Source organism: Ornithorhynchus anatinus, chromosome 5, assembly GCF_004115215.2.
Source record: "Ornithorhynchus anatinus isolate Pmale09 chromosome 5, mOrnAna1.pri.v4, whole genome shotgun sequence".
NCBI lineage: Eukaryota > Metazoa > Chordata > Mammalia > Monotremata > Ornithorhynchidae > Ornithorhynchus > Ornithorhynchus anatinus.
Window position 1 is genome coordinate 6,031,110 of NC_041732.1, and position 23,576 is coordinate 6,054,685.

Genomic DNA, 23,576 nt, shown 5'->3' on the forward strand with positions numbered 1-23,576 from the left:
GTCCCCGCCCAACGAGGGGCCGACGGTCTAATCTCCTTCCCCCTCCCCGCCTTCTCCGGGGGCGGGTCCGATCACCAGGGTTCCCCCGGAGCCCCCCGGGCGTGGGGCGTGTCTGCGAATTGGAGGCTCCCGGCTCTAATCCTCCTCCGTCCCACGACCTCACCGGACCGTGAGCTCCAAGAAGCGGGGGTCGTCTCTACCCCTTCCCGTCGTGTCGTTCCCCCGACCGACTCGATCGGCACCGAGCCCCAGACCTCCCCCCGTCTGCCCGCCCCTCTCCTCCTCCGGGAAAAGGATGAGCCGGAGCGCGGAGGCGGACGAGAGGCGGTAGCCCGCTAGCCGCTCGGGGACCTGCTCCGTAAAACCGGGCATTTTATTGCTCCGTTGAAACGGGATCCGCCGGAGAACCCCGGGGCGCCCGCCCCGTGGTCGTCGGCTTCGAGGAGCGTTCGTCCGGAGCGGGGCCCTTCTCTCCGGGGCCCGGCTCTCCTGGCGCGGCGACCCCCCCCCCCCCCCCCAGAGGGGAAGGGTCCGGCGGAGCGCGGGGCGGCTCTACAGGCGGTCGGAGCCGCCGCCGGAGAAGTCGGTCTGGAGCGGGGCGATGTTGCGGTCGTAGGCGGCGGGGTCCGCGGGGCCGGCGGCCAGCTTGAGCTGCTGGGCGGCGTGGGTCAGCTGGAAGGCGGCGTCGGGGTGGGCCGTGTCGGGCAGGAGGGTGCACTCGCGCTCCAGCATGTCCGCCACGCCCTTCAGCAGGTCCAGGAAGCCCAGGGCCAGGGCTGCCTTGCGCAAGCGATTCAGCTCCTGCCAGAGAGGTCCGCCCGGCGCTTACTACGTGCCAGCCGCCCTACGGAGCGGCGGGGCGCGTACCGACCGATCGGGTCGGGCGCCGTCCCCGCCCGGAGAAGTGAAGTGAAATCCATTCATTCAATAGTATTTACTGAGCGCTTACTAGGTGCAGAGCACCGGACCAAGCGCTTGGGACGGACGGTCGGGCAACGGATGGAGACCATCCCTGCCCAGCGAGGGGCTCACGGTCTCAGCCGGGGAGACGGGCGGCAGAGCGAAACAAAAACAAGACAACACGGGGTGACCCGTCCGAGATCACGCAGCAGACGAGCGGTGGGGTCGGGATCAGAACCCATGACCTTCCGGTTGCCGGGCCCGGGCTCCATCCGCTACGCCGTGCTGCTTCCCCATAAATACAACCGAATGAACGAACGTCTATCACGGGGCCCCCTCCAGCCCAGCCCCGGGAAAGCTTGCTTTCTCCTCCCTTTCCTCTGGTGTCCGTCAGGCGCTTCGGGAAGCGGCGCGGCTCGGTGGAAAGAGCCCGGGGTCAGAGGTGGTGGGTCCTAATCCCGCCTCCGCCACCTGCCAGCCGGGTGCCCCGGGGCAGGTCCCTTCTCGGCGCCTCAGTTCCCTCATCTGGAAAACGGGGACGAGGACCGAGCCCCCCGTGGGACAACCCGATCGGCCCGTATCCGTCCCACCGCTCGGGACGCCGTTCGGCCCAGAGCGAGCGCTTAACGGATACCGACGTTACACTCTCCCCCGTCCGGACCGTGAGCCCGTCGCCGGGCGGGGACGGTCTCTCATCTGTTGCCGAACCGTCCCTTCCAAGCGCCTGGTAGCGTTCCGCACGTAGTAAGCGCTCAATAAATACCATCGAATGAACCAACGGGGGCAGGGGAATGGACCACACGACCCCAAGGTCCCCCAGGACTCTCCTGCTTCTAATTCAGGTCCCTCTGTTTCTTGGAGGTCGGCAGCCCCCTCGGCGACACGGCTCCTTCCGACGGAGTCGGGCGAGCGGAAGCGACCCCCAGATCTCCCACCCCTCGCCCCGACGCGGGCCCCACCCGGCCTCCCCGCCCGCCGGGCCGCCCCCGTACTCACCTTATAGAAGGTCTGGGTTTTTTCCGGGAGTTTCCTTGCATTTCTCAGAATCTTCTGGACGTCAGTCTTACCAAAGGGAGAGAGAAATGGACGGGAAGGATTTCGGGGGGAAGGGGGGGGGGGGGGGGGGCGGGCAGAAGCCGGACGCAGGACTCCCTCGAGGGAACCCCGACCCTGCCGGAGGACGAGGCCACGAGCGAGAAACCCTCCCGTGTGGCCTGTAAATGCCCGAGGGCTAAAACGGAGCTGCAGGCGCGAGACGGGTGAAGGGGATGAGTCCGGCTCAGGAGGAGGATTGTGGTGATCATCACCACTCCCGATGATAAAAAAAAAAAATAAATAAATAACCGCCGCATTTGTTCAGCGCTTACTACGTGCCGAGCGGAGTAGCCTGGCCTAGCGGATGGAGCCCGGGCGCGGGAGTCAGAAGGAGCCGGGTTCTAATCCCGGCTCCGCCACCCGTCTGCTTTGTGACCTCGGGCGAGTCACTTCACTTCTCTGGGCCTCGGGCACCTCATCTGGAAAATGCGGGCGAAGACCGTGAGCCCCAACGCGATCACCTCGCAACTACTCCGCCGCTTAGAACGGCGCCCCGACGCACAGTAAGCGCTTAAACGCCACCGGAAGGCACCGGACTGTCTACCTGGGGGCAGATAGAGGATAATCAGATCCACGGGGGGATCACAGAGTAAGTAGGAGGGCGACAGGCACTGAATCCCCATTTTGCAGACGAGGGAAATCAGGTCCAGAGAGGTAAAGCGACTGGCCCGAGGTCATACGCCGGGCAGAGCCGGGATCAACACTAATAATAACGTTGGTATGCGTTAAGCGCCTACTACGCGCAGAGCACCGTTCTAAGCGCTGGGGGAGATACGGAGTCATCGGGTCGTCCCACGCGAGGCTCACGGTCTTCATCCCCATTTTACTGATTAGGTAACTGAGGCACGGAGAAGTGAAGTGACTCGCCCACAGTCACGCTGCCGACAGGTGGCGGAGCCGGGATCCGAACCCATGACCTCCGACCCCCCCCCCCCCCCCCAGCCCGGGCTCTTTCCGCTGAGCCACGCTGCCTCAATGCCGCCGGGATTAGAACCCAGGACCTCCGACTCCCCGGTTCGTGGCACCTCCCCCCCTCTAGGCCAGTCTGCCGGGGTCCACGCCAAACCCTGGGATAGACACGAGATAATCGGGTCGGATCACCCCCGTCCCTCGCCGGGTTCGGTGGCCATTACGGATGAGGGAACCGAGGCCCGGAGAAGTCAGGCTGAGGAGCGGCGAGGCGTGGCGGGTAGAGCGCGGGCCTAGGAGTCGGAAGGTCAGGGGTCGTGACCCCGGCCCCGCCACGGGTCGGCCGCGTGACCTCGGACGAGTCACTCGGCTCCTCTGGGCCTCAGTTCCCTCACCCCGTGAAACGGGATTGAGTCCGTGAGCCCCACGCGGGACAGGCACCGCGTCCGACCCCGTCGACTGGTGTCCACCCCAGCGCTCACTACGGCGCCCGGCACAGCGAGCGCTTAACAGACACCACGATTATCATCGTCGTCGACTGGCCTGAGGTGGCCCAACAGGCACGGGGCGGAGGCGAGACCGGAACCCGGGTCTCCCTCCGCCGGGCCGCCCGCTCCGAAGCCGTTGCTTACGACTGGGTTTCGGAGGGGGAGGAGGAGCGGGTCTCCCTCCGGGGGGGCTACCTGCAGGCCGCTGGGCTTGATCCACACGGTGACGTTCTGGGCGTAGCTGCGCTTGTTCTTGGGCTGCAGGGGAAAGGGACTCTTGTTGTCGTCTTCGCCGTACGGGTTCTCTTTGGCGTCTGTCAGGAAACCCCGGTCCGTTGGAAAGGCCCGGGGACCCCCGGCCCGCCCCGCCCCGGCCCGCCCCGCCCGGGACCCGGAGGGCCGCCCGGGGCGCGTTCGCCCACCGCCGGGCTCCCGCGGGGCCCCGCTCCCTCCTTCCCCGAGGATCTCCCCGCCGCCAGCGCCGGGCCCGGGCGCCCGGGGGGCCTCGGCTCAGAGGAGGGGGTCCGTCCGGCGGGATTACCCGAGATGGGCCCCAGCTGGGCCATCTTCCCCAGCCACGGCAGAGGCCCCGGGCCGGGCTCGAACAGGGACATCATGAGGTTGGATTTCTTCTTGCTGTCCGCCTGCGAGTACAGCATCCCGTGCCACTCGGGCCTGCGGGAAGGCGGGCGGGGCCGTCGTCACCCCCGGAGGGGAACCCCCGGCTCCTCCCCGCCGCCGCGGCCCCCGCCCACTCGAAGCAACGACCGAAGAGGAGATCCGCGACGGCCGGGCTCCCCCGCGGAATCCGGACTCTCTTGACCCCGGGCAGGTCACCGGACCGCTCCGGGCCTCCCTCTCCTCATCTGTAAAACGGGGGTGAGACCGGTCGGGCAGCAGCAGGACGGCACCGTGGCCACGGCCCGGGCCCGGGAGTCGGAAGGTCTGATCCCGGCTCCGCCCCGGCCCTCGGTCACCCCGTCGGTAGAAGGGGGACCGAGTCGGCGAGCCCCACACGGGACGGGGACCGAGTCCCGCTCCATCGGCCCGTATCCGCCACGGCGCCTGGGACGGTATCTGGCGGTCAGCGGGTGCCCAACAGATAGCGTCACTAGTATCATCGGCGGGCGGGATCCGCGGGACGCGCCGGAGGACGCGGCGCGCAGCACCCGCTCAACGGATACCGGAACTACGGTCATCGGAGAGCGGCAGGGGAGGGGCCGAGGGAGGAAGTGGGAAAGGGGGCCGGGCGGTGATCGGGCGAAGGTTTGGAATGACGATAATCGCCGTATCCGCCGAGCGCTTACCGCGCGCCCAACACCGGACTCACACCGGGGCGGATACGAGATCGTCGGGGCCCGCCCGGGGCCCGCGGTTCAAGCAGGAGGGAGAACGGGTACCGGACGCCCCCCGATTCGCAGACGAAGAAACCGAGGCCCAGAGGAGTCAAGCGTCTTGCCCGCAGCGAGCACGTGGCCGAGGGGGGAGGAGGAGCCGGGGCCTCCGACTCCCGGGCCCGGACCCCTTCCACTCATCCGATTCCGGCTCGGCCGGTCCCGTCCGCCGGAGCCCCCGTGACCCAGAGCCCCCCGGGGGCAGGGGAGACCGGGCCGCCCCCTACCCCAGCTGAACGATGGCCACCATTCCTTCCACTTTCAGGCTGCCGTGCAGCAGGACGCAGAAGTTGGGGATCTTGCCCGCGATCTGATTGGCCGAATTTTCGTCTTCGACGTCGTCGGTCAGACCGGTCCCCACCTCGTCGCCTTCTGTGCCGCAAACGGAGCCGGGCGGGGGGGGCGGGTCAGGACGGCCGGCGGACGGGGAAGACCCGGCCGCGGTTTTCCGCCACTCCGCCCGCTTGCCCGGAGCGAGCCCGGCCGCGGCCCTCTCGCGCCGGCACCGCAGGGCGTCCCCGATGCCACGAGCGAGGCCTCCCGGGCGGGGGGGGCTCCCGCCCATCCCTTTCGACCTCCCCGGGGGGTGGAGGCGTCCGGTCTCACGGCCCCCGGGGCCACGGCCCCCGCCGGGGTCGCCCGGGGGTCCCCGCCGCCCCCGGCCGGGCCGAGGGACGAGAGCGGAGTCGGCCCGGCCCCGCTACCGGCGCGCAGGGGCCGCCGCACCTGGGAGAGGCACGGGGGTCTGCGCGTCCCGGGCCTCCGACGCCAACCTCCTCACCGTCCATCTCATCTCTCCGGCCGCCGACCCCTCGGCCACGTCCCCCTCTGGCCCGCAACGCCCTCCCTCTTCAAATCCCCCAGACGATGACCCTCCCCCTCTTCAAAGCCTTCCCGGAGGCCCACCTCCTCCCAGAGGCCTTCCCCGGCTACGCCCCGCTTTTCTTCATCCCCCACCTCCCTTCGGCGTCGCCCCGACTTGCTCCCTTAATTCATCCCCCCCCCCCCCCCGCCCAGCCCCACAGCGCTGACGTCCGGACCTGTCGTTTATTTCCATTCACCCCCGTCTCCCCTTCTAGACCGCGAGGCTCGTCGTGAGCAGGGCATTTGGCAGTTCTTTTGCAGTCTCCCAAGCGCTTGGGACAGGGCTCTGCACTCGGCGAGAGCTCGATAAATACCGCCGACCGACCGACCGAACCCTTCTTCGCACCCCCCGGTCCCGCTGGTTGCCCCGGCACCTCCACGTACAGCCGGCCCGGCCCGGCCGCCGCTGACGGAGATCCGGGCTCCCCGCCAATCTTCCCCTACTGCAAGTCCGCACTCCGTGCTTATTTTCCGTAGATCGTTTATGGTATTTCTTGAGCGCTTACTGAGCGCCGGGGTGGGTCCCTGTCCCACGTGGGGCTCCCTGGCCTCATCCCCATTTTACTTTAGACTTTAGAGAAGCAGCGTGGCTTAGCGGAAAGAGCCCGGGCTAGGGAGTCGGGGGCTGTGGGTTCTAATCCAGACTCGGCCGCTTCTCAGTTGTGTGGGACTTCGGGCAAGCCACTTCACTTCTTCGGGCCTCAGTTCCCTCATCTGTAAAACGGGGGTGAAGACGGTGAGCCCCACGTGCGACAACCTGATCGCCTTCTATCCACCCCAGCGCTTAGAACAGCGCCCGCCGCGTAGTAAGTGCGTAACAATCACGATTTATTGTCCTGTTCTATATCGCATTTACATTAAGGCCTGTCGCCCCCTCTGGTCTGTAAGCTCGTGGTGGGCAGGGAACCTGCCTGTCTACTGTTATATTGGACTCTCCCAAACGCTTAGTACGGTGCTCTACTGTAAGCGCTCCATAAATAGGACCGAATGACCGTGCGGAGCACTGTACTAAGCGCTTGGGGGAGTACAACGCAACAGAATCAGGAGACACATTCCCCGCCTATAATGAGCTTACTATCCCCGGGACCGACTGAGCGCTTACTGCGTGCGGAGGACTGTACTAAGCGCCCGGGAGAATACGACCCACCGGAATTAGCAGAAAGGCCCCCGGCCCGTACCGAGCTTAGACCGACTCCCTGCTGGGAGCCTTCCGGCTGCGGATCCTACAACACAAATTTCAACCGTCGTCCCCGGGTTGGGGGATCAAACCGCCGAAAAGAATCCACCCCGTCCCGGCCGGGGATGACCGGGAGAACTCACCTTTGTTAAGCGCTATGGGCAGGATCAAGTGCCTGGAGAGGACGGGGGGGCTCGAGATGTCCGCTATGTCGACGAAGCCCACTATTTCCAGATCTGGAGGGGCCGGTGGGGGGCAGAGAGAGAGAGAGAGAGAGAATGCAAGATGCATATTATTGATATATATATATATAAAACGAGATATACTGTAAATATTATTTATTACTCTATTTATTTGGCTAATGATGCGTATACGTCTATGATTCTATTTATCTTGATGATATTGACTGGTTTTGTTTTGTTTTGCTTTGCCGTCTCCCCGCTTTAGACCGTGAGCCCGTCTTCGGGCAGGGCTGGTCTCCATCCGTTGCCGAACTGTCCGTTCCAAGCGCTTCGTCCAGTGCTCTGCACATAGTAAGCGCTCAATAAATACGATTGAATGGATGAATGAATGAAGGGGGGGGGGGGGAGTCCGCTCGCTTTGAATTCAAAGAGAGAAAGGCAGAGAGACAGAGTCTCTTATTTGAGGTCCAAGCTTCGGCCGACCCCAAGATCCCCCTCCACTTAATTCCGGTGGCTACGGAGGGCTGGTTCGTTCATTCGTTCATTCAGTCGTATTTATTGAGCGCTTACTCTGTGCAGGGCACTGGACTGAGCGCTTGGAACGGACAATTCGGCAACAGACAGAGACCGTCCCCGCCCGGCGACGGGCTCGCGGTCTAAACCGGGGGAGACCTCCCGATCGCCCGACCTTCAGAGCGTCAGTCTGCCTCCCCTGTCGGACCGTGGGCTCACCGTGGGTGGGGAACGCGCCTGCCGACTCTAGGCTGTCCTCTCCCAAGCGCTCAGTACAGTGTCCTGCACACGACACGTGCTCGATAAAACGCCCGACCGGTCGGTTGATTGGGAGGGCGATAACGCCGGGGTCTTTTCATCCAATGACCCCGAAATATCTCACGACGCCGCGTTTCACGACGCCGAGGGACGTTCATTCGTTCGACTGTATCTATTGAGCGCTTCCTGGGTGCAGAGCACCGTATTACGTGCTTGGGAGAGGACAGATCGACCCACAGCCTGGCCTGGTGACAGACCAGGGGCCAGGGAGTCAGAAGCCCCTGGGTTCTAATCCCGGCTCCACGACCTGCCTGCGCTGCGACCCCGGGCAAGTCGCTTCACCTCTCCGTGCCTCCGTTACCTCATCTGTAAAATGGGGGTTGAGACCGTGAGCCCGGAGAACTTTCCCACGGGGCTCAGGGACCACAGAGACGGAACGGTCCCGGCCCGAGGAGCGACGGGTGAGGGCGGCCTCGGCTGACGGGCGCCGGCGGGAGGAGGCGTAAGCGGGACCCCGCCGTCGGAGGCGTCGCTTCGAACCCGAGGGACGGCTAAAAAGTGAAAAAGGGCAGGCGGAAACGACCGGCCGTGGGCCGGTAACCACGGAGGCCGAGGTTCCCGGACCGACCGTGGCCACGGGCGACTCTGAGATGCCCAAGGGGACCGGCCTCTGAAGGCCCGTCGTCCTTTGGGGCAACGGCTTCGGGGAACCCCGGCCGAGCCCTCTACTCTTCACCCTGTTTACGAGAACTCGGGGGACCTTTCGGGGGCGGCCCAAGAAGCGCAGCCTCTCCCCTCCCTCTGCCCAGACTGGCTTCTCACTCCAAAAACTTCCCCTGGGCCCGGGGAGGGTCCGACGGCCCTTCCCCCGGCCCCCCGCCGGACGCCTCGGCTCCCCCGCCTCCCGCCGTCCCTCGGTTTCGCCCGGACGGCCAGCGGGCCCTTCTGTTAGCGAAAAGGGGACGTGGGCCTCCGGGCCCACTCCCCTGGGTCGGAGCCCCCGGCTCCGGGCGGAAGGATCTGGGCGGGGGCCAGAGGTTTGCGGTCCTGAGCCTGGCCCGGCCTCTTCACGCCCCGCGACCGAAACGGGAAAAGAGTCCCGCCCCGCCATCCTCCGGCTCAGACTGAGTCCCGGGAGCGTGGGGCCGCCCGGTCTTCCGGCGGAGCCCTCGGGGAGCGGGGGCCGGGGGTGGGACGCCGTACCTCGGCGGGAGAGAGAGGAGGACGGGGCCGGGAGGTAGGCGGACCACGGGCCGGCCCCCGCCGGGGCCGGGCTCTAAGACCTACCCGTGTTAATGGTCTTCGGGACGGGGTCGATTTCCTCGTCTACGACGAAGGGTTCCGGCCTGGGGAAGGCCTGCACGTCCGACGTCAAGTGGCCGCACTTGAGGACCGCGTGGAAGGGCGTGTACGCCACGTCGATCAGCTTCCTGGAACGCGGGAGGGGGGGAGTCGCCGTTGGGGGCAAAGGAAAGCAACGACCCCGGAAGGCCACGCTTTTCAAAGATTAAAACTAACGACTGGGGCACCGTTAAGCGCCTACTAAGTGCCGGACACCGTACTGAGCGCTGGGAACCGTATTAAGCACCGAACGATTCCGTTTCCTCCCGGGAGCCGTCACGGCGCTCTGACCGCTCGGGAGGGGTCCCCCGAAACCTGTCGCTTTTACCCAAGGAGGCTCGATAATCGTTATTATTAATCGTATATTAATCGTATATTAATACGTTCAATATTTTTTATCATCGTCGTACTCGTTAATCACCTAAGTGCCCAGAGCTCGTCTTGTCAGATGGGCCGGAGACCCCGTCCCGCCTGGGGCTCGCTGTTCACGGAGGAGGTAACGGGATGGAATCTCCCTTTTACAGATGAGGAAACCGAGACCCAGAGAAGCAAAGCGGTGACCCCGCGGGCCCGCAGCAGAGCCGGGATCAGAACCCGGGTCCTCCGGGCCCCGGGCCCGGCCTCTTTCCGCCAGACCCCGTGCCCCTCAACTCCGGGAAAGGTTCGGCTTTGAAAGCCCGCGTCCCGGTCAGCCCGGGGGGGCCGCGGAGTTCGACCCCGTCGGGTTTCTGAGAACGGCGGAGGTCTGAAATTGGACGCCCACCCCCGGCCCGCCCCGAGCACTTCGGCCTACAGCCCGGGGGAAGCGACGGCCCATTACAAGGAAGCCTCACGGCGGGGGGGGGGGGGGGGGGGTTTCTCGCCAACTCACCCAAACATGGACTGGACGTTCTTCAGGCACAGGGGGCCGTCGATGGTGAAAATCTGCCCTTCGCCGTTGTTCAGGTCTATGAGCTGCTCGAGGCAATCTAGGGATTCCGAGCTCTGCAGCTGCGGAAGAGAGGAAATCCCCGCTCCCGAAGCCGCGCCGGCTGAGGCCGTCGGCCCGCCCGAGGACGCAGAAAGCCGGGGACCAGAGTCCCCTCCGGAGCCCCGACGACGGCCGGGGAAGCCCGGCTGTGGCCAGGGGACCTGGGTTCTAATCCCCTCCCACCCTTACCCGCCGGGTGACCTCGGACCGGTCACCGCTCTGCCCCTCGGTTTCCTCATCTGGGAAATGGGGACCAAATCCCCGTTCTCCGTCCTATTCAGACCGCGAGCCCCGCGGGCCGCGTCCGACCTGACCGACTGGTGGCCGCCACGGCTAGTCCGGGCTGGAGGGAAATGGGAAAAAACTCCCCCGGCGGAACTCCCTTCATCCCGGAGACGGGGACCGCGGAGGAGCGGGATGGGGCTCGTAGGAGGCGGGTCGATCTTCCGAAAAGAATTCTGCTGCCCCCGATCCCTCCCCGTTGCGGACGGGGAACGTGTCTACCGACTCAGTCGTACTGCCCTCTCCCAAGCGCTCAGGACAGTGCTCTGCACAGAGTCACACGGTAAGCCCTCGATGAATCCGACCGATCGACTGCAGAGGAGGCCATTCTCGGGGCTCCCGCCCGGCCTCCGAGCCCACAGCCATCCCTGTGGTATTTGCTGAGCGCTTAGTGGAAAGAGCCCGGGCTTGGGAGTCAGAGATCGTGGGTTCTAAGCCCGACTCCGCCGCTTGCCAGCCGTGTGACTCTGGGCAAGTCACTTCACTTCTCTGGGCCTCAGTTCCCTCGTCTGGAAAATAGGGAGGAAAACCGTGAGCCCCACACGGGACATCCTGATCAGCTTCTATCGAGCCCAGCGCTTAGAACAGTGCTTTGCACAGAGTGAGCGCTTAAATACTACCATTATCATTATCGTTACTAGGTGCCGGGCACCTTTCTAAGCGCTGAGATGAACACAAGCAAATTAGGCCGCTTGTGAGCACGGCCCTGGGCGTCGGAAGGTCGCGGCTCCCACCACTTGTCTACCGTGGGACCTTGGCCAAGTCTCTTCACTTCTCTGGGCCTCAGTGACCTCGCCCGGAAAACGGGGATTGAGACGGTGAGCCCCGCACGGGACGGGAGCGTGTCCAACTCCATCTGCTTGTGACCACCCCAGTACCTAGCGCATAGTAAGCGCTCGGCCAATACCATCGTCGTTATTATCGTTATTACTAGGTCGTAGAGCGTGTGTGTGTGTCGGGGGGATATTATTCATTCAATAGTATTTACTGAGCGCTTACTATGTGCAGAGTACCGTACTAAGCGCTTGGAATGTTCAAATCGGTTCAAACCGCGTTATAATACCGGCCACCGACGGCTCTGAAGACAGAGGCTCAGACGGGCCCGGGGAACTAACGGCCTCATTACGGCGGCCCGCCGCGGACCCCCAAATCAGAGGGCATCTTCGGGACCGCAGCGTGAGCCGACAGCTGGCTCCCGACACGGACATCCGACTTGAATCTCAGAGAGTTTTCACCCCCTTCCGCCAAGCTCAACCCGGCAGGCCCCCCGGCGGACCCATCGGGTCCGGTGCCCCCTTCCCGGTTGGGCAAGAGAGAATCTCAGCCCAGCAGGCTGCCGCGGTTTACCCCCGACGCGAGACGGGCCGGTTGTGTCCCACCTAAGGACTTGGGAGCTCGCCAGTTGCCCCAGCTGCCTTCCCGCTCTTAACAGGACCCTCCCCCCGCCCACCCCCCAGCTCCAGGGCCCAAGAATGCTCCCTAAAATGGTGCCACGCAAAGACCCCTGGACGAGACCCACCTGGAGCGTGAGCTCCGCATCAAACTCAAACCACTTACCGGCGGCCCGAGAGCAGTCAATCGCCTCGTCCCCTCTTTCTCACCTCGCCGCTCTCCTCCCGTAACCCGGCCCGCACGCTTCGCCCCTCTAACGCCAACCTCCTCGCCGTACCTCTGTCTCGTCTCTCGCCGACCTCTCACCCACGGCCCGCTTCTGGCCTGCAACGCCCTCCCTCCTCGAATCTGACAGACGACCGACTCTCCCCCCCGCCTCAAAGCCTTATTGAAGGCCCGTCTCCTCCAAGAGCCCTTCCTTTCCTCTCTTGCGCTTCCATCTGCTCCCTTTAATCACCCCCTCACAGCCCCTCCACCACTTGGGCCCATATTCCTTCTTTCGATCGTATTTACTGAGCGCTTATTGCGTGCTGAGCACTCAACTGATCTCTAATAGTTATTCATATCGTCTGTCTCCCCCTCTAGACCGTAAACCCACTGCGGGCAGGGAACGTGTCTTCCAACTCACTCTGGTACATCGAACGCTCCCGAGGGCGTAGTCCAGTGCTCCGCGAGGGCTCAGTAAATGCGGTCGACTAAGCCCGCCGTGGGCGAGGGACGTGTCTACCCACTCCGTTACGCCGTCCTCTCCGAAGCGCTCAGCCCAGTGCCCCGCACGCGGTCGGCACGCGGTCGACACCTTCGACCGACGAGACCGCCGGTGAGCTGGCCCGCCCGCCTCCACCCTGATCCGCCCCTGCCCCTGGGGCCTCGCTCAGATGGAAATTACCTCTTCCAGGTTGGCCATGCACATGATGTACAGCTTGGAGGGGAAGGGGAAAGGCAGAGGAAACCTGCCGCTGTCGCTCCGCGGATTGTGCGCGGCCAGCGAGTGCCGGAGGGAGCCCCTCCCGATCCCCAGACACCCGTCCGTTACCAGAACGACCTGCAGGAGAGAGGGGGATGGGGGGGTGACCTTTCAGAGAAAATGCATTTATTCATTCGACAGTATTTACGGAGCGCTTACTATGGGCAGAGGACCGGGCTAAGCGCTTGGAAAGGACAATCCGGCAACGGACAGAGACGATCCCAGGCCGGCGACGGGCTCACAGTCTAATCGGGGGAGACGGACGGACGAAAATAAGACAACGTGATCACGGTAAATAGGCATCAAGGGGATGGACACCTCAGTAAGAAAATAAATAGGGTCATAAATAATATATACAAGTGAGCACAGGGCGGAGGGAAGGGGGAGGAGCAGAGGGGAGCAGAGGGAAGGGGGGGGGCTCGGCTGAGGGGAAGGGGGAGGAGCGGAGGGAAAAGGGGGGAGCTCAGTCTGGGACGGCCTCACGGAGGAGGTGAGCTTTATTCCTCGAAGCCGATATACCGAGGCAGCAAGGATATACCGAGGCCCGGCCAGGGGGTGGGTCATCTTGGCCCCCGCCGCCGTGGGGCTCGGCCCGTCTCCCTAGAGCGCCTGGGTCACGCTTCTGACAGGAAAGCCCCCGCCTCGACAGTCACCCCCGGGCCGACGCCCGCCCCGCGGGCCAACCGCCCCTTCCGACGCCGCGCTCTGTCCCGGCGGACGCTCGCTGCCCGAAGGACGCCTCCTGGTTCCGCAGATCCCGTTCCGCCCGAGGGGCCCTCTAAACCGTCGGCTGGCCGGGGGCTCGGAACGGGTCTGCCAACTCCGGTGTGCTGTCCTCTCTCGAGCGCTTAGTACAGTGCCCTCCACACGGTAAGTGCTCCCGTTCTCTCTCCTACCTCGACCGTGAGCCCCATGCGGGATAGGGACCGGGTCCGACCTACACCCCAGCGCTTAGAACGGTGTCCGACACGTAGCAAGCACTCACCAGACACCACGAAAAAACCAAGACAGACCAATCACTACACAAAAACCCCAGGGTCTGGAGCCATAACAGCGCCTTTGGGTTAGGTCTGGGACGAAGTTGGATGGATGATTCCCGACGCCCTCAAGCCCCTCCCTCTGGAACCGCGATTCCCACATCCCTCCGGGGACGGTGTCAGGCGCCGTGCCTAAACCCACCACTCTCCTCCGCCGGTAACGCGGTCGTTTCCGAGTCCTTCATCGGAGCCTTCCCCCTTCCTCCGGGGATCGACAATAACTTTGGTATCCGATAAACATCTATTATGTGCTGAGCGCCGTACTACGTGCTAGGATAGACACAGGTTGATCGGGTCCCGTCCCACACAGGGGTTCACGGTTTAAGCAGGAGGGAGGACGGGTATCCGATTCCCATTTGACAGAAGCGGAAACTGAAGCCCGGAGAAGTGAAGTGACTTGGCCAGGGACACACGGCAGGCAAGGGGCAGAACGGGGATGGGAACCTAGATCCTCTGGCTCCTGGGCCCGGGCTCTTTCCATGAGGGAAAAAGGGCTGGCTGGAGGGTGCCCTGCCCATTTGGGAAAGGGGCACTGGATCCGATCCGTCTGCCGGGGGGCCCGCCGAGTTGAGCTTGGCGGAAGGGGGGCGGAAGGGAACGGAAGGGGATGAAAGGAGGCAGGAGGAGAAGGAGGCAGGAGGAGAAGGAGACAAAAGGAGACGGGAGGAGGCGGGAGGAGACGGGAGGAAGCGGAAGGAGACGGAAGGAGGCGGAAGGAGGCGGAAGAAGGTGAAAGGAGGCAGAAGAAGATGAAAGGAGGCGGAAGGAGATGAAAGGAGGCGGAAGGAGATGAAAGGAGGCAGGAGGAGATGGAAGGAGACGAAAGGATGTGGAAGGAGACGGAAGGAGACGGAAGGAGGCGGAAGAGAACGAAAGGAGGAGGAAGGGGATGAAAGGAGGAGAAAGGGGGCAGGAGGAGGAGGAAGGGGGCAGGAGGAGGAGGAAGGGGGCAGGAGGAGGAAGGAGGCAGGAGGAGGAAGGAGGCAGGAGGAGGAAGGAGGCAGGAGGAGGGGGCAGGAGGAGGAGAAAGGGGGCAGGAGGCGGAGGAAGGGGGCGGAAGGGGACCGCTCTGTACCTGGCAGGGGATGGCGCCTCCCCACTCTTGCTGGACGACGTTGCAGACGCCAAGCAGGGCCGACTCCAAGCAGGTTTTATCGTAGTCGTCCATGTTGCTCAGGGCTTCCTGGCGGGACGAGAGGAAAACGGGTCATCGCTTCCCACGGTCGCCTATTCCGGGGGGGGCCCGGGGGAGCGGCCGTTGGCGAACCTCGCCGCCGAGACGGGGACGCGGCGTATCGCTCTGCGAAACCGTGCTCGCTCGTCAGATCACAAGCGCCTCTGGGGCGGCTGCGGGGGGTGGTCCGGAAGGGCCCCCCCGGCACTCCGCCGTCCCTCCGGTCCGTCGGCTCTTCTCTAGACTCTAAGCCCGCTGAGGGCGGGGATCACGCCTACCGACCCTGTCACGCCCAGCCGGCGCTCGGTAAGTAGCGTCGCTCGACCGACCCGGCGCGTCCGGGTCCGAGTTCCACCCGGTTCCCGGGAGGGGGACGGTCCCCCGGGCCGACCTCAAGTCCCACCGACCCCCCCGGGCGATCCCCGGGGTCTCCGGGCGCCGGGCGCGACGCCCCGGGCCCCCACGGCCCCCCGCCCCCTCCCCGGGCCCTCCCGGCACCTGAAGGGTGTTGTAGTCCCTCGTGAAAGGGACCATGAGCTCCCAGAGGGAGGAGAAGACGACGAGCGCGGTGAACTCCAGCTTGTAGTTGGTGGCCATGTGCTCGAACAGCATGGTGAGGCCGTGGACGGCCAGGTGCTTCCGCTGGTAGTCCTCCGAGCCCTCCGCCGTCACGGGCCGCGTCATCGACAGCGACACGTCCATGACCACCACGGTCGGCATGGCGGCCGCGTTGGCTCGCCTCCCGGGAGGTCGGCGGGGCGAGGGGGGCGCGGGCGGGACGGAGCTGGGGAGGGAGAGCAAATGGGGGTCGTGTCCGGAGCCCGGGACGGGACGGGGGCCTCTCTCCCCCGGCGCCTCGGACCGCTTCGGTAAGAACGGCGTCTTCCCGACTGGGCTTGTGTGTCAGGTTGCCACTACGCGCCCGGCACTGTACTCAGCGCCGGGGGAGATACGAGCTTATCGAATTGGACACGGTCCCCGTCCCACCTGGCGCTCACGGCGCTCGGGAGTCCGAGGTGGTGGGTTCCAATCCCGGCTCCGCCACCTGTCAGCTGGGTGACCTGGGGCAACTCACTTCACTTCTCTGGACCTCGGTGACCTCATCTGGAAAATGGGGATGGAGACTGGGAGCCCCACGGGGGACAACCTGATGACCCTGTATGTCCCCCAGCGCTTAGAACAGTGCTTGGCACGTAGTAAGCGCTTAACCAATACCACCGTCGTCATTATTATGATTCTTAAGGGGCCAGGCTTGGGAGTCAGAGGCTGCGGGTTCTAATCCCGGCCCCACCCCCCGTCAGCTGGGTGACCCGGGGCAAGTCACTTCACTTCTCTGGGCCTCAGTTCCCCCGTCTGTAAAACGGGGGCTACGTCCGTGAGCCTCGCGTGGGACCAACCGACGACCTCGCGTTCATTCATTCAATGGTATTTACTGAGCGCTTACTACGTGCAGAGCACTGGACTAAGCGGTCGCATCTAACCCCAGCGCTTAGAACAGTCCTTTGCTCGTAGTAAGAGCTTAACAAGTACTGTCGTTATTATCATTGTTATTACTTGTCAGCTGTGACCTCGGGCAAGTCACTTGACGTCTCTGGGCCTCAGCGACCTCACCTGCAAAATGGGGACTTACCGTGAGCCTCCCGTGGGACCACCTGATGACCCTGGATCTCCCCCAGCGCTTAGAACAGTGCTCTGCCCAGAGTAGGGGCTTAAATGCCAACGTCAGTATTATTACTACTAATAGGCAGTCAATACTGGGCTTGTTTCGGGCAGGGCTCACGTCCACCCTGCTGCCGTGTCCTCTCCCGCGTGCTCGGCACGGGGGCTCCGCACCTGGTAAGCGCTCAGTAAGTAGCCCGGACTGACTGACTGACTGGGGGCCCGGGAGGGGGAAGGGAGGCCTCCGGTGCCACCGCGAAAGGCTTCCGGACACAAAAACCCAGGGAAACGCGGTCCGTCCGCTAAATCCCTCCCCCGGGGAGGCGCGGTCCGGCCGAGAAGTCCTTCCCTCGCTGGAAGGGGTCCGTCCGTACAGCTCGTCCCTCAGGGCCACGGGGTCCGTCCGCAAAATCCTTCCCCCGGGGAGGCGCGGTCCGGCCGCGAAATCCTTCCCTCCGGGAAACGGGGTCCGTCCGCAAAAACCTTCCCTCAGAGAAACGGGGTCCGTGCACACAGACCGTCCCTCGGAGAGAAGGGGTCAGTCCGTGCAAGCCTTCTTCCCTCGGGGAGACTCGGTCAGTGCACGAAGTCCTTCCCCCAAGAAGGAGGGGGTCAGTCCGCACCAACCTTCCCTCGGGGGAGCCGCCGTCCGTCCGCTCAAACCTTCCCCCACGAGCGACGCATTCCACCCGCGAAAACCGGCCCCGGGGACGCCGTGGCGCAGCCCGCACGAACCTGGGCGCGGCTTCTAGGGAGACCGGGTCCGTCCGCAAACGCCGTCCCCCGCGCGCGCCCGCCGGAACCTCGGGGCCACGGGCACGAAGGCGCCGCCGATTGGCCGGGAGGCCGGAGGCCGCCGCCGATTGGCCGGGAGGTCGGAGGCCGCCGCCGATTGGCCGGGGGGTCGGAGGCCGCCGCCGATTGGCCGGGAGGTCGGAGGCCGCCGCCGATTGGCCGGGAGGTCGGAGGCCGCCGCCGATTGGCCGGGAGGTCGGAGGCCGGAGCTTGCCGATTGGCCGGGAGGCAGGTTGCCCTTTGAGTCCAGCCTGCCCGGCCCCGCAGCCCTCACTCGCGGCAAAAGCCTCCGCGCCCCTCGGGCCCCCGGGTACGATTTGGGCAAAGCAGCGTCACGATCATGGGTTCTCGTGTTGGTATTTGTTAAGCGCTTACTCTGTGCAGAGCACCGTTCTGAGCGCTGGGGGGGGATCCAGGGTCATCGGGTCGTCCCACGTGAGGCTCCCAGTCTTCATCCCCGTTTTATAGACGAGGTCGCCGAGGCCCAGAGAAGTGAAGCGACTCGCCCACGGTCACACAGCTGACAAGTGGCGGGTACGGGATTCGAACCCATGACCTCCGACTCCCCGGCCCGGGCTCTTCCCACTGAGCCGCGCTGCTTCACTGCTCAGCTCTGTGACCTTGGACCCTAATAATAATGTTGGTACTTGTCAAGCGCTCACTATGTGCAGAGCAGTGTTCTAAGCGCTGGGGAAGATACAGGGTCATCAGGCGGTCCCACGTGGGGGGCTCCCAGTCTTAATCCCCGCTTCACAGATGAGGTGACTGAGGCCCGGTGAAGTGACTCGCCCAAAGTCACAGGGCCGTCAGGTGGCGGGGCCGGGATGAGAACTCACGACCTCTGACTCCCCAGGCCGGGCTATTGCCCCTGAGCCATCCTGCTTCTTAGCTTGTATCTACCCCCCCCCCGGTGCTTAGCAGAGTGGCCGGCACCGAGCGAGCGCTTACCAGATACCGTTAAAGGAAAAATGGAGGCCGCCGTGTCCCCGCGGGCTTCTCCCTCGCGCTTTCTCACAGCCCTGGTCTGGGGCAGGTAAAGGAAACCCTATTTCCAGCTCGGCCTGACTTCCCGGTACCAAAGGAGGCCCGGAAAATGCGGCGCCCGGAGGACCGGGTGGCTCCGGGAGGCCCTCAAAAATGCCCTCCTGTCACTGGCCTCCTTTCCCTCCCTGCCCACAGTGTGCAGAAACGATCTGTCTCCCTCTAGACTGTAAGCTCGCTGCGGGAAGGGAATGTGTCTGTTTATCGTTGTGCCGAACTCTCCGAAGAGTTTAGCACAGTGCCCTGCACACAGTAAGCGCTCACTAGATGCAGTTGAATGAGTGAATGAGTCAAGCACTAGTCTGTGTTCATTCATTCATTCGATAGCATTTAGTGAGCGCTAACTACGTGCAGAGCACTGCACTGAGCACTTGGCATGGACAGTTCGGCAACAGATGGACACCATCCCTGCCCAGTGACGGGCTCACCGTCTAAACGGGGGGACAAAGACGACAGAGCGAAACGGAATAAAACGAAACAAGACGGCATCATCGAGATAAACAGAATGAAGGCGATGCGCACCTCGTTAACAAAATAAACAGGGTAACAAATGACATACACAGATAAGCACGGTGCTGAGGGGAGGGGAAGGGGGGAGAGCAGAGGGTGGGAGGGGGAGCAGAGGGAAGGGGGGGGGGGGGCTCAGTCTGGGAAGGCCTCCTGGAGGAGGTGAGCTGGGGTAGATCCGAGTTCAGCGGGTTGGACACAGTCCCCGTCCCCCATGGGGCTCACAGTCGCCGCAAGAGGGACGAGGATTTAATCTCCGTTTTACAGTTGAGGGAGTTGAGGCCCGGAGAAGTGAAGTGATCTGCCCAAGGTCACGCAGCAAGCAATGGCAGAACTGGGGTCAGAACCCGGGTCACCCGATTCCCAGCCCGGACCCGTTCCGCTAGGCCACGCCGCTTTGACGTCGGTCTCCCCGGCGAGGCGGAAAGCTCCTTCGTGGCAGGGATTATGACCGCTGACTCGACTGGACTCTCCCAAGGGCTCGGCGCGGTGCTCTGCACGCAGGAGGTACTCAACAAATAGCATCGATTCGATCGATCGATGGCGATGAAACGGGCCTGCCAATTCCCTCCGATGAAGGCAAGCGCCCCATGACCCCGCGCCGTCAGCGATCGAGAAATCTACCGATCAATCAGCCTCATTTCCAAGTTCCCCCGAGTCAACGAGTCGCCCAGGCCCTACGGCAAAAGATTTAGGAGGATCGATAATCAATCAATCGATGGTATCTACCGAGAGCTTATCTGTTGAACACGCAGTGCGTGCAGAGTACCGTATTAAGCGCCTGGGAGGGGAAAGTACGGCAGAGTTGGTAGACACGTTCCCCGCCCACAGTGAGCTTGCAATCTAGAGGGGAAGACAGACGTGAATCTAAATAATGGGTAATATTCATTCACTCACTCAATCGTACTTATTGAGCATTTACTACGTGCAGAGCACTGTACTAAGCGCTTGGAGCACTGTACTAAGCACGTGATAATATGTAATTTATCACTACCGCACGCCTATCGCAATCTGCCCTGCGCTCTGCTCCCAAGCCTCCTCGGAACTGTTTCTCGATTCCCCGTGGAGATTTGCGTGGACTAAGAGGCTGGGCTCCGCTGACCAGGAAGGGAATGAATATTTAGGTTCTTCGGGCAACAGGTTGGCATTCCCCTTGACCTCTTTCGGTTTTAATTCCCGTTCTCCCGGGAGAGTGGAGTGGGCCGGGCACGAAGGGGGATGGCGATGCCCACACATTCCTCGGCTAACGGGTGGACGCTCCCCGGCGGAGTCATTCGCTTTAGGGTCGGAACCGATAAAATACATCTTAATCTTCTTAGCGGTTGCAGGTATTAGACGGGGATTGGCTATTCTGCGTCGATCTGCCCTTCACCCCCAACCCTTCTTCTTAGCACGCCGCGTATCTTGGTGGAAGTCACCTCTCCGCGGAGAGCGTCTCTCACAGGCTCCCGGGACTGAGCCCAAACTCACCTGTAAGTCCGGAGGTCAGAGGTAAGCGGCAGACCCGCCCACGGCGGATTAATAATACCGATGAGAATGATGATGGCGACGGTATCTGCTAAGCGCTTAGTACGTGCCCAGCACCGTTCTAAGCCACGCGGGGCTCACAGTCTTTCTCCCCATTTTACAGACGAGGTAACGGAGGCAAGGAGAAGGGAAGTGACTTGCCCGAGGTCACACAGCAGACAAGCGGGATTAAAACCCGGGACGCCCGGGCTCTGTTTCATCACTGGCTTCCACCTAAGGCGGAGTGTGATATTGGATAATAATGATTTTGGCCGAGCGCAAAGATGAGGCGGACGTATTCGGAGGGGTGGGGGTGACTAAATCAATCCGTCGTATGTAGTGAGCGCTCACTGTGTGCGGAACACTGGACTAAGCGCTTGGGAGAGGACAGTATAAAAGAATCGGTAGTCGCGTTCCCGGCCCACAGCGAGCTTACGGTCGAGGGGGGGGGGAGATAGACATTAAGGGAAATCAATAGATTACAGATATGCATATAGGTGGCTCCGCCGCTTGTCCGCTGTGTGACCCTGGGCAAGTCACTTCCCTTCTCAGGGCCTCAGTTCCTTCCTCTGTAAAATGGGGATGAAGACTGTGAGCCCCGCGTGGGACGGGGACCGCGTCCGACCCGATTTGCTTGGATCCACCCCGGCGATTGGTACAGTGTCTGGCACGTCGTAAGTGCTTAAAAGATACCGTCATCATTATTATTTTGATTGTTGAGTGTCGTGGGGCCGAGGGAGGAATAAATCAAGGATGGAAATCCAAGTGGTAAGGTGACTCGGAAGGGAGTGGGAGGAGAGGAAATGAGGGCTTAGTCGGGGAGAAGATGTGCCTTCAGTAAGGCTTTGAAGGTGGAAATAATAATAATAACAACGTTGGTATCTGTTAAGCGCTTACTATGTGCAGAGCACCGTTCTAAGCGCTGGGGGAGATACAGGGTCATCGGGTTGTCCCACGTGAGGCTCACGGTCTTCATCCCCATTTTACAGATGAGGGAACCGAGGCCCAGAGAAGTGAAGTGACTCGCCCGAAGTCACACAGCTGGCGAGCGGCGGAGCCGGGATTAGAACCCCCGACCTCTGACTCCCAAGCCCGGCCTCTTTCCACTGAGCCGCGCTGCGATATCCACCTCACCCTCAGCCCCACGGCACTTAGGAATAATCTTCCTGATTATATATTTATTTTCACGTCTGTCTCTGCCACTAAAGTGTGGGAGAGAAGATGTCTTACCCACTCTACTGTACTCTCCCAAACACTGAGTACAGTGCTCTGCACACGCTAAGCGTTCGGTAAATACCACCGAGGGATTGATTTGGAACCGGGAAGTTCAACCCCGGGAAACAATTCCCTTTATTCCTGTAACCCCTGCAGCCATCCGAATCTCCGGCTTCTACCAGGCCAAACGTCCGAGAAGGCTCGTTCACCTTTTCTGACGGCCTCCGTCTTCCTCGGGTGCTCAGAACGGCGGGTCGATCCTGCCAAGCTGACGGTTACGCCGTCAACCTGATCGGAGCCGTGATACAGACTGAATGGGGGGGAAAAAAATGGCCTTTTCATTCAAGTTCACGGACTCTGTCATCTGTCATTGTATTTTCGCGCTACCCGCCGCTGAGGTGACGATTTAAGAAATCGAATCATCCTCCAACGGAGCGTCGAACAAGACCCCTCTAGCCTGTAAACCCGTTGCGGGCAGGGAACGTGTCTACCAGATCCGTTATGCCGTACTCTCCCGAGTGCTCTGCCCCCAGGAAGCGCTCGATAAATGCCATCGATCGATGGATCGAGGATCCCGCTTCTCCACTCCTGAACGGGGTAGTCGGTTGAAACGATCCCGGAGCCGGGCTCTGAAGTTTGCCATCACCCTCCACCACCTCGGTTCTCTCTCTGGCTGGCGCCGGGGTCGGAGGCCTAATAACGGCAGTGAAAATTGCGGTGTCTGTTAAGTGCTTACCATGTTCCAGGCACTGTGCTAAGTAAGCACCGGGTCAGGTACGAGATAGTTGGGTCGGACCCAGTCCCTGTCCCACGTGGGGCTCACGATCTTAATCCTCATTTTACAGATGAGGTAATGAAACTCAGAGAGGTGAAGTGACTTGCCTGAGGTCACCCAGCAAATGGGAGAGCCCGAGATTAGAACCCAGGTCCTTCTGACTCCCAGGCCCGGGCTCTACCCACTAAGCCACGCTGCTTCTCATCCCTATCAGAAAGGGTGAGCCCAGCCTACCGAGGCGGGGTTTGGGTTGTCTCACCGGCCTGGAGATCTGTCTCCAACTCTAGACCGTGAGCTCGTCGTGGGCGGGGACTGGCTTCTTTATTACCGTACTGGACTTTCCCAAGCGCTTAGTCCAGTGGTCCGCACGCAGTGAGCGCTCAGTAAATACGATCGAACGAACGAACGAATGAAAGGTAAGGTGCGGAAACCCCCTCATAGCATGGGAGGAACTGCTAGATTGGAAACTCCTGGAAGGTGGGGATTGTGTCTGCTCCCCGCAGCGCTCAGTCCAGGGCTCTGCCCACTGTAGGCGCTCGATAAATAGTTCCGGCTGACGGACTGACATCCGTAACCGGAGCGGGTGGAGTAGGGCCGGGAAGGAGCCCGGTTCTGACCGGCGGCTCTGTTTTCTCTTTCAGGATCCGCAGGCGGAGCCGCCCTCTCGGGCCTCCATGGCCACTCCCGCCCCAACGGGCCCCCCGGATCCGGGAGCCGAGCCGCCTTCCCGCTGGACGGCGTGACGGCCCCCTTCCCATCGGCCGGGCGTGATGGAGGAGCCGATCGAGCTGGGGGGCCCGGAGGGGAGGCCCTCCGGGAGGAGACGGCTGCGGTGGGGCCGAGTCCTCTTCCTCTTGGCCCTCGTGCTCCTTCCGTCCACCCCCCGGCTCCTCGGGAGCCCCGGGGCCCCCGCTTCGCCGTGGGGGGACACCCCGTCCCAACGTCCCGGGAGACGGGCCGGCGGGGACCCGTCCGGGGGCGAGATCCCGGGCCCGGGCAGCGACCCGCGGAGGCCCGGGTCGGGCCCGGGAACTGCTGGTCCCCGGCCCTGGGAGGCCCCGGGTGACCCCGTCGTGACCCCCGGGGCCACTGCGGGAAAGGCCCCCCCGGCCCCCCCCCGGGGGACGGCCGGGCC

At 63.1% G+C, this 23,576-nt stretch overlaps 1 protein-coding gene and 1 long non-coding RNA gene across 3 annotated transcripts; one reads left to right on the forward strand and one right to left on the reverse strand.

Annotated features, from left to right (window-relative positions):
- Positions 1 to 343: 343 nt before the first annotated feature.
- INTS14 (integrator complex subunit 14) lies at positions 344 to 17,373 on the reverse strand. Of its 2 annotated transcripts, XM_029065505.2 has the most exons (12): positions 17,230 to 17,372; positions 15,442 to 15,727; positions 14,845 to 14,952; positions 12,655 to 12,810; positions 9,993 to 10,111; positions 9,068 to 9,210; positions 6,971 to 7,063; positions 5,014 to 5,158; positions 3,934 to 4,067; positions 3,588 to 3,706; positions 1,897 to 1,962; positions 344 to 801 (listed from the first exon to the last, which is right to left on the reverse strand). In XM_029065505.2, exons 2-12 carry the CDS (start codon positions 15,661 to 15,663, stop codon positions 553 to 555), a joined length of 1,554 nt encoding a protein of 517 aa, XP_028921338.1. In that variant the 5' UTR covers positions 15,664 to 15,727; positions 17,230 to 17,372; the 3' UTR covers positions 344 to 552. The 2 variants fall into 2 exon arrangements, with proteins under 2 accessions (XP_028921338.1, XP_028921339.1); XM_029065506.2 differs by lacking the exon at positions 12,655 to 12,810 and having other exon boundaries at positions 17,230 to 17,373.
- A 1,437-nt stretch (positions 17,374 to 18,810) lies between these two features.
- Positions 18,811 to 23,500, forward strand: LOC114812095. Its single transcript, XR_005660048.1, has 3 exons — positions 18,811 to 18,981; positions 20,265 to 20,436; positions 23,083 to 23,500. It is a non-coding gene; the product is annotated as an uncharacterized LOC114812095 (long non-coding RNA).
- The last annotated feature ends 76 nt before the right edge of the window (positions 23,501 to 23,576 follow it).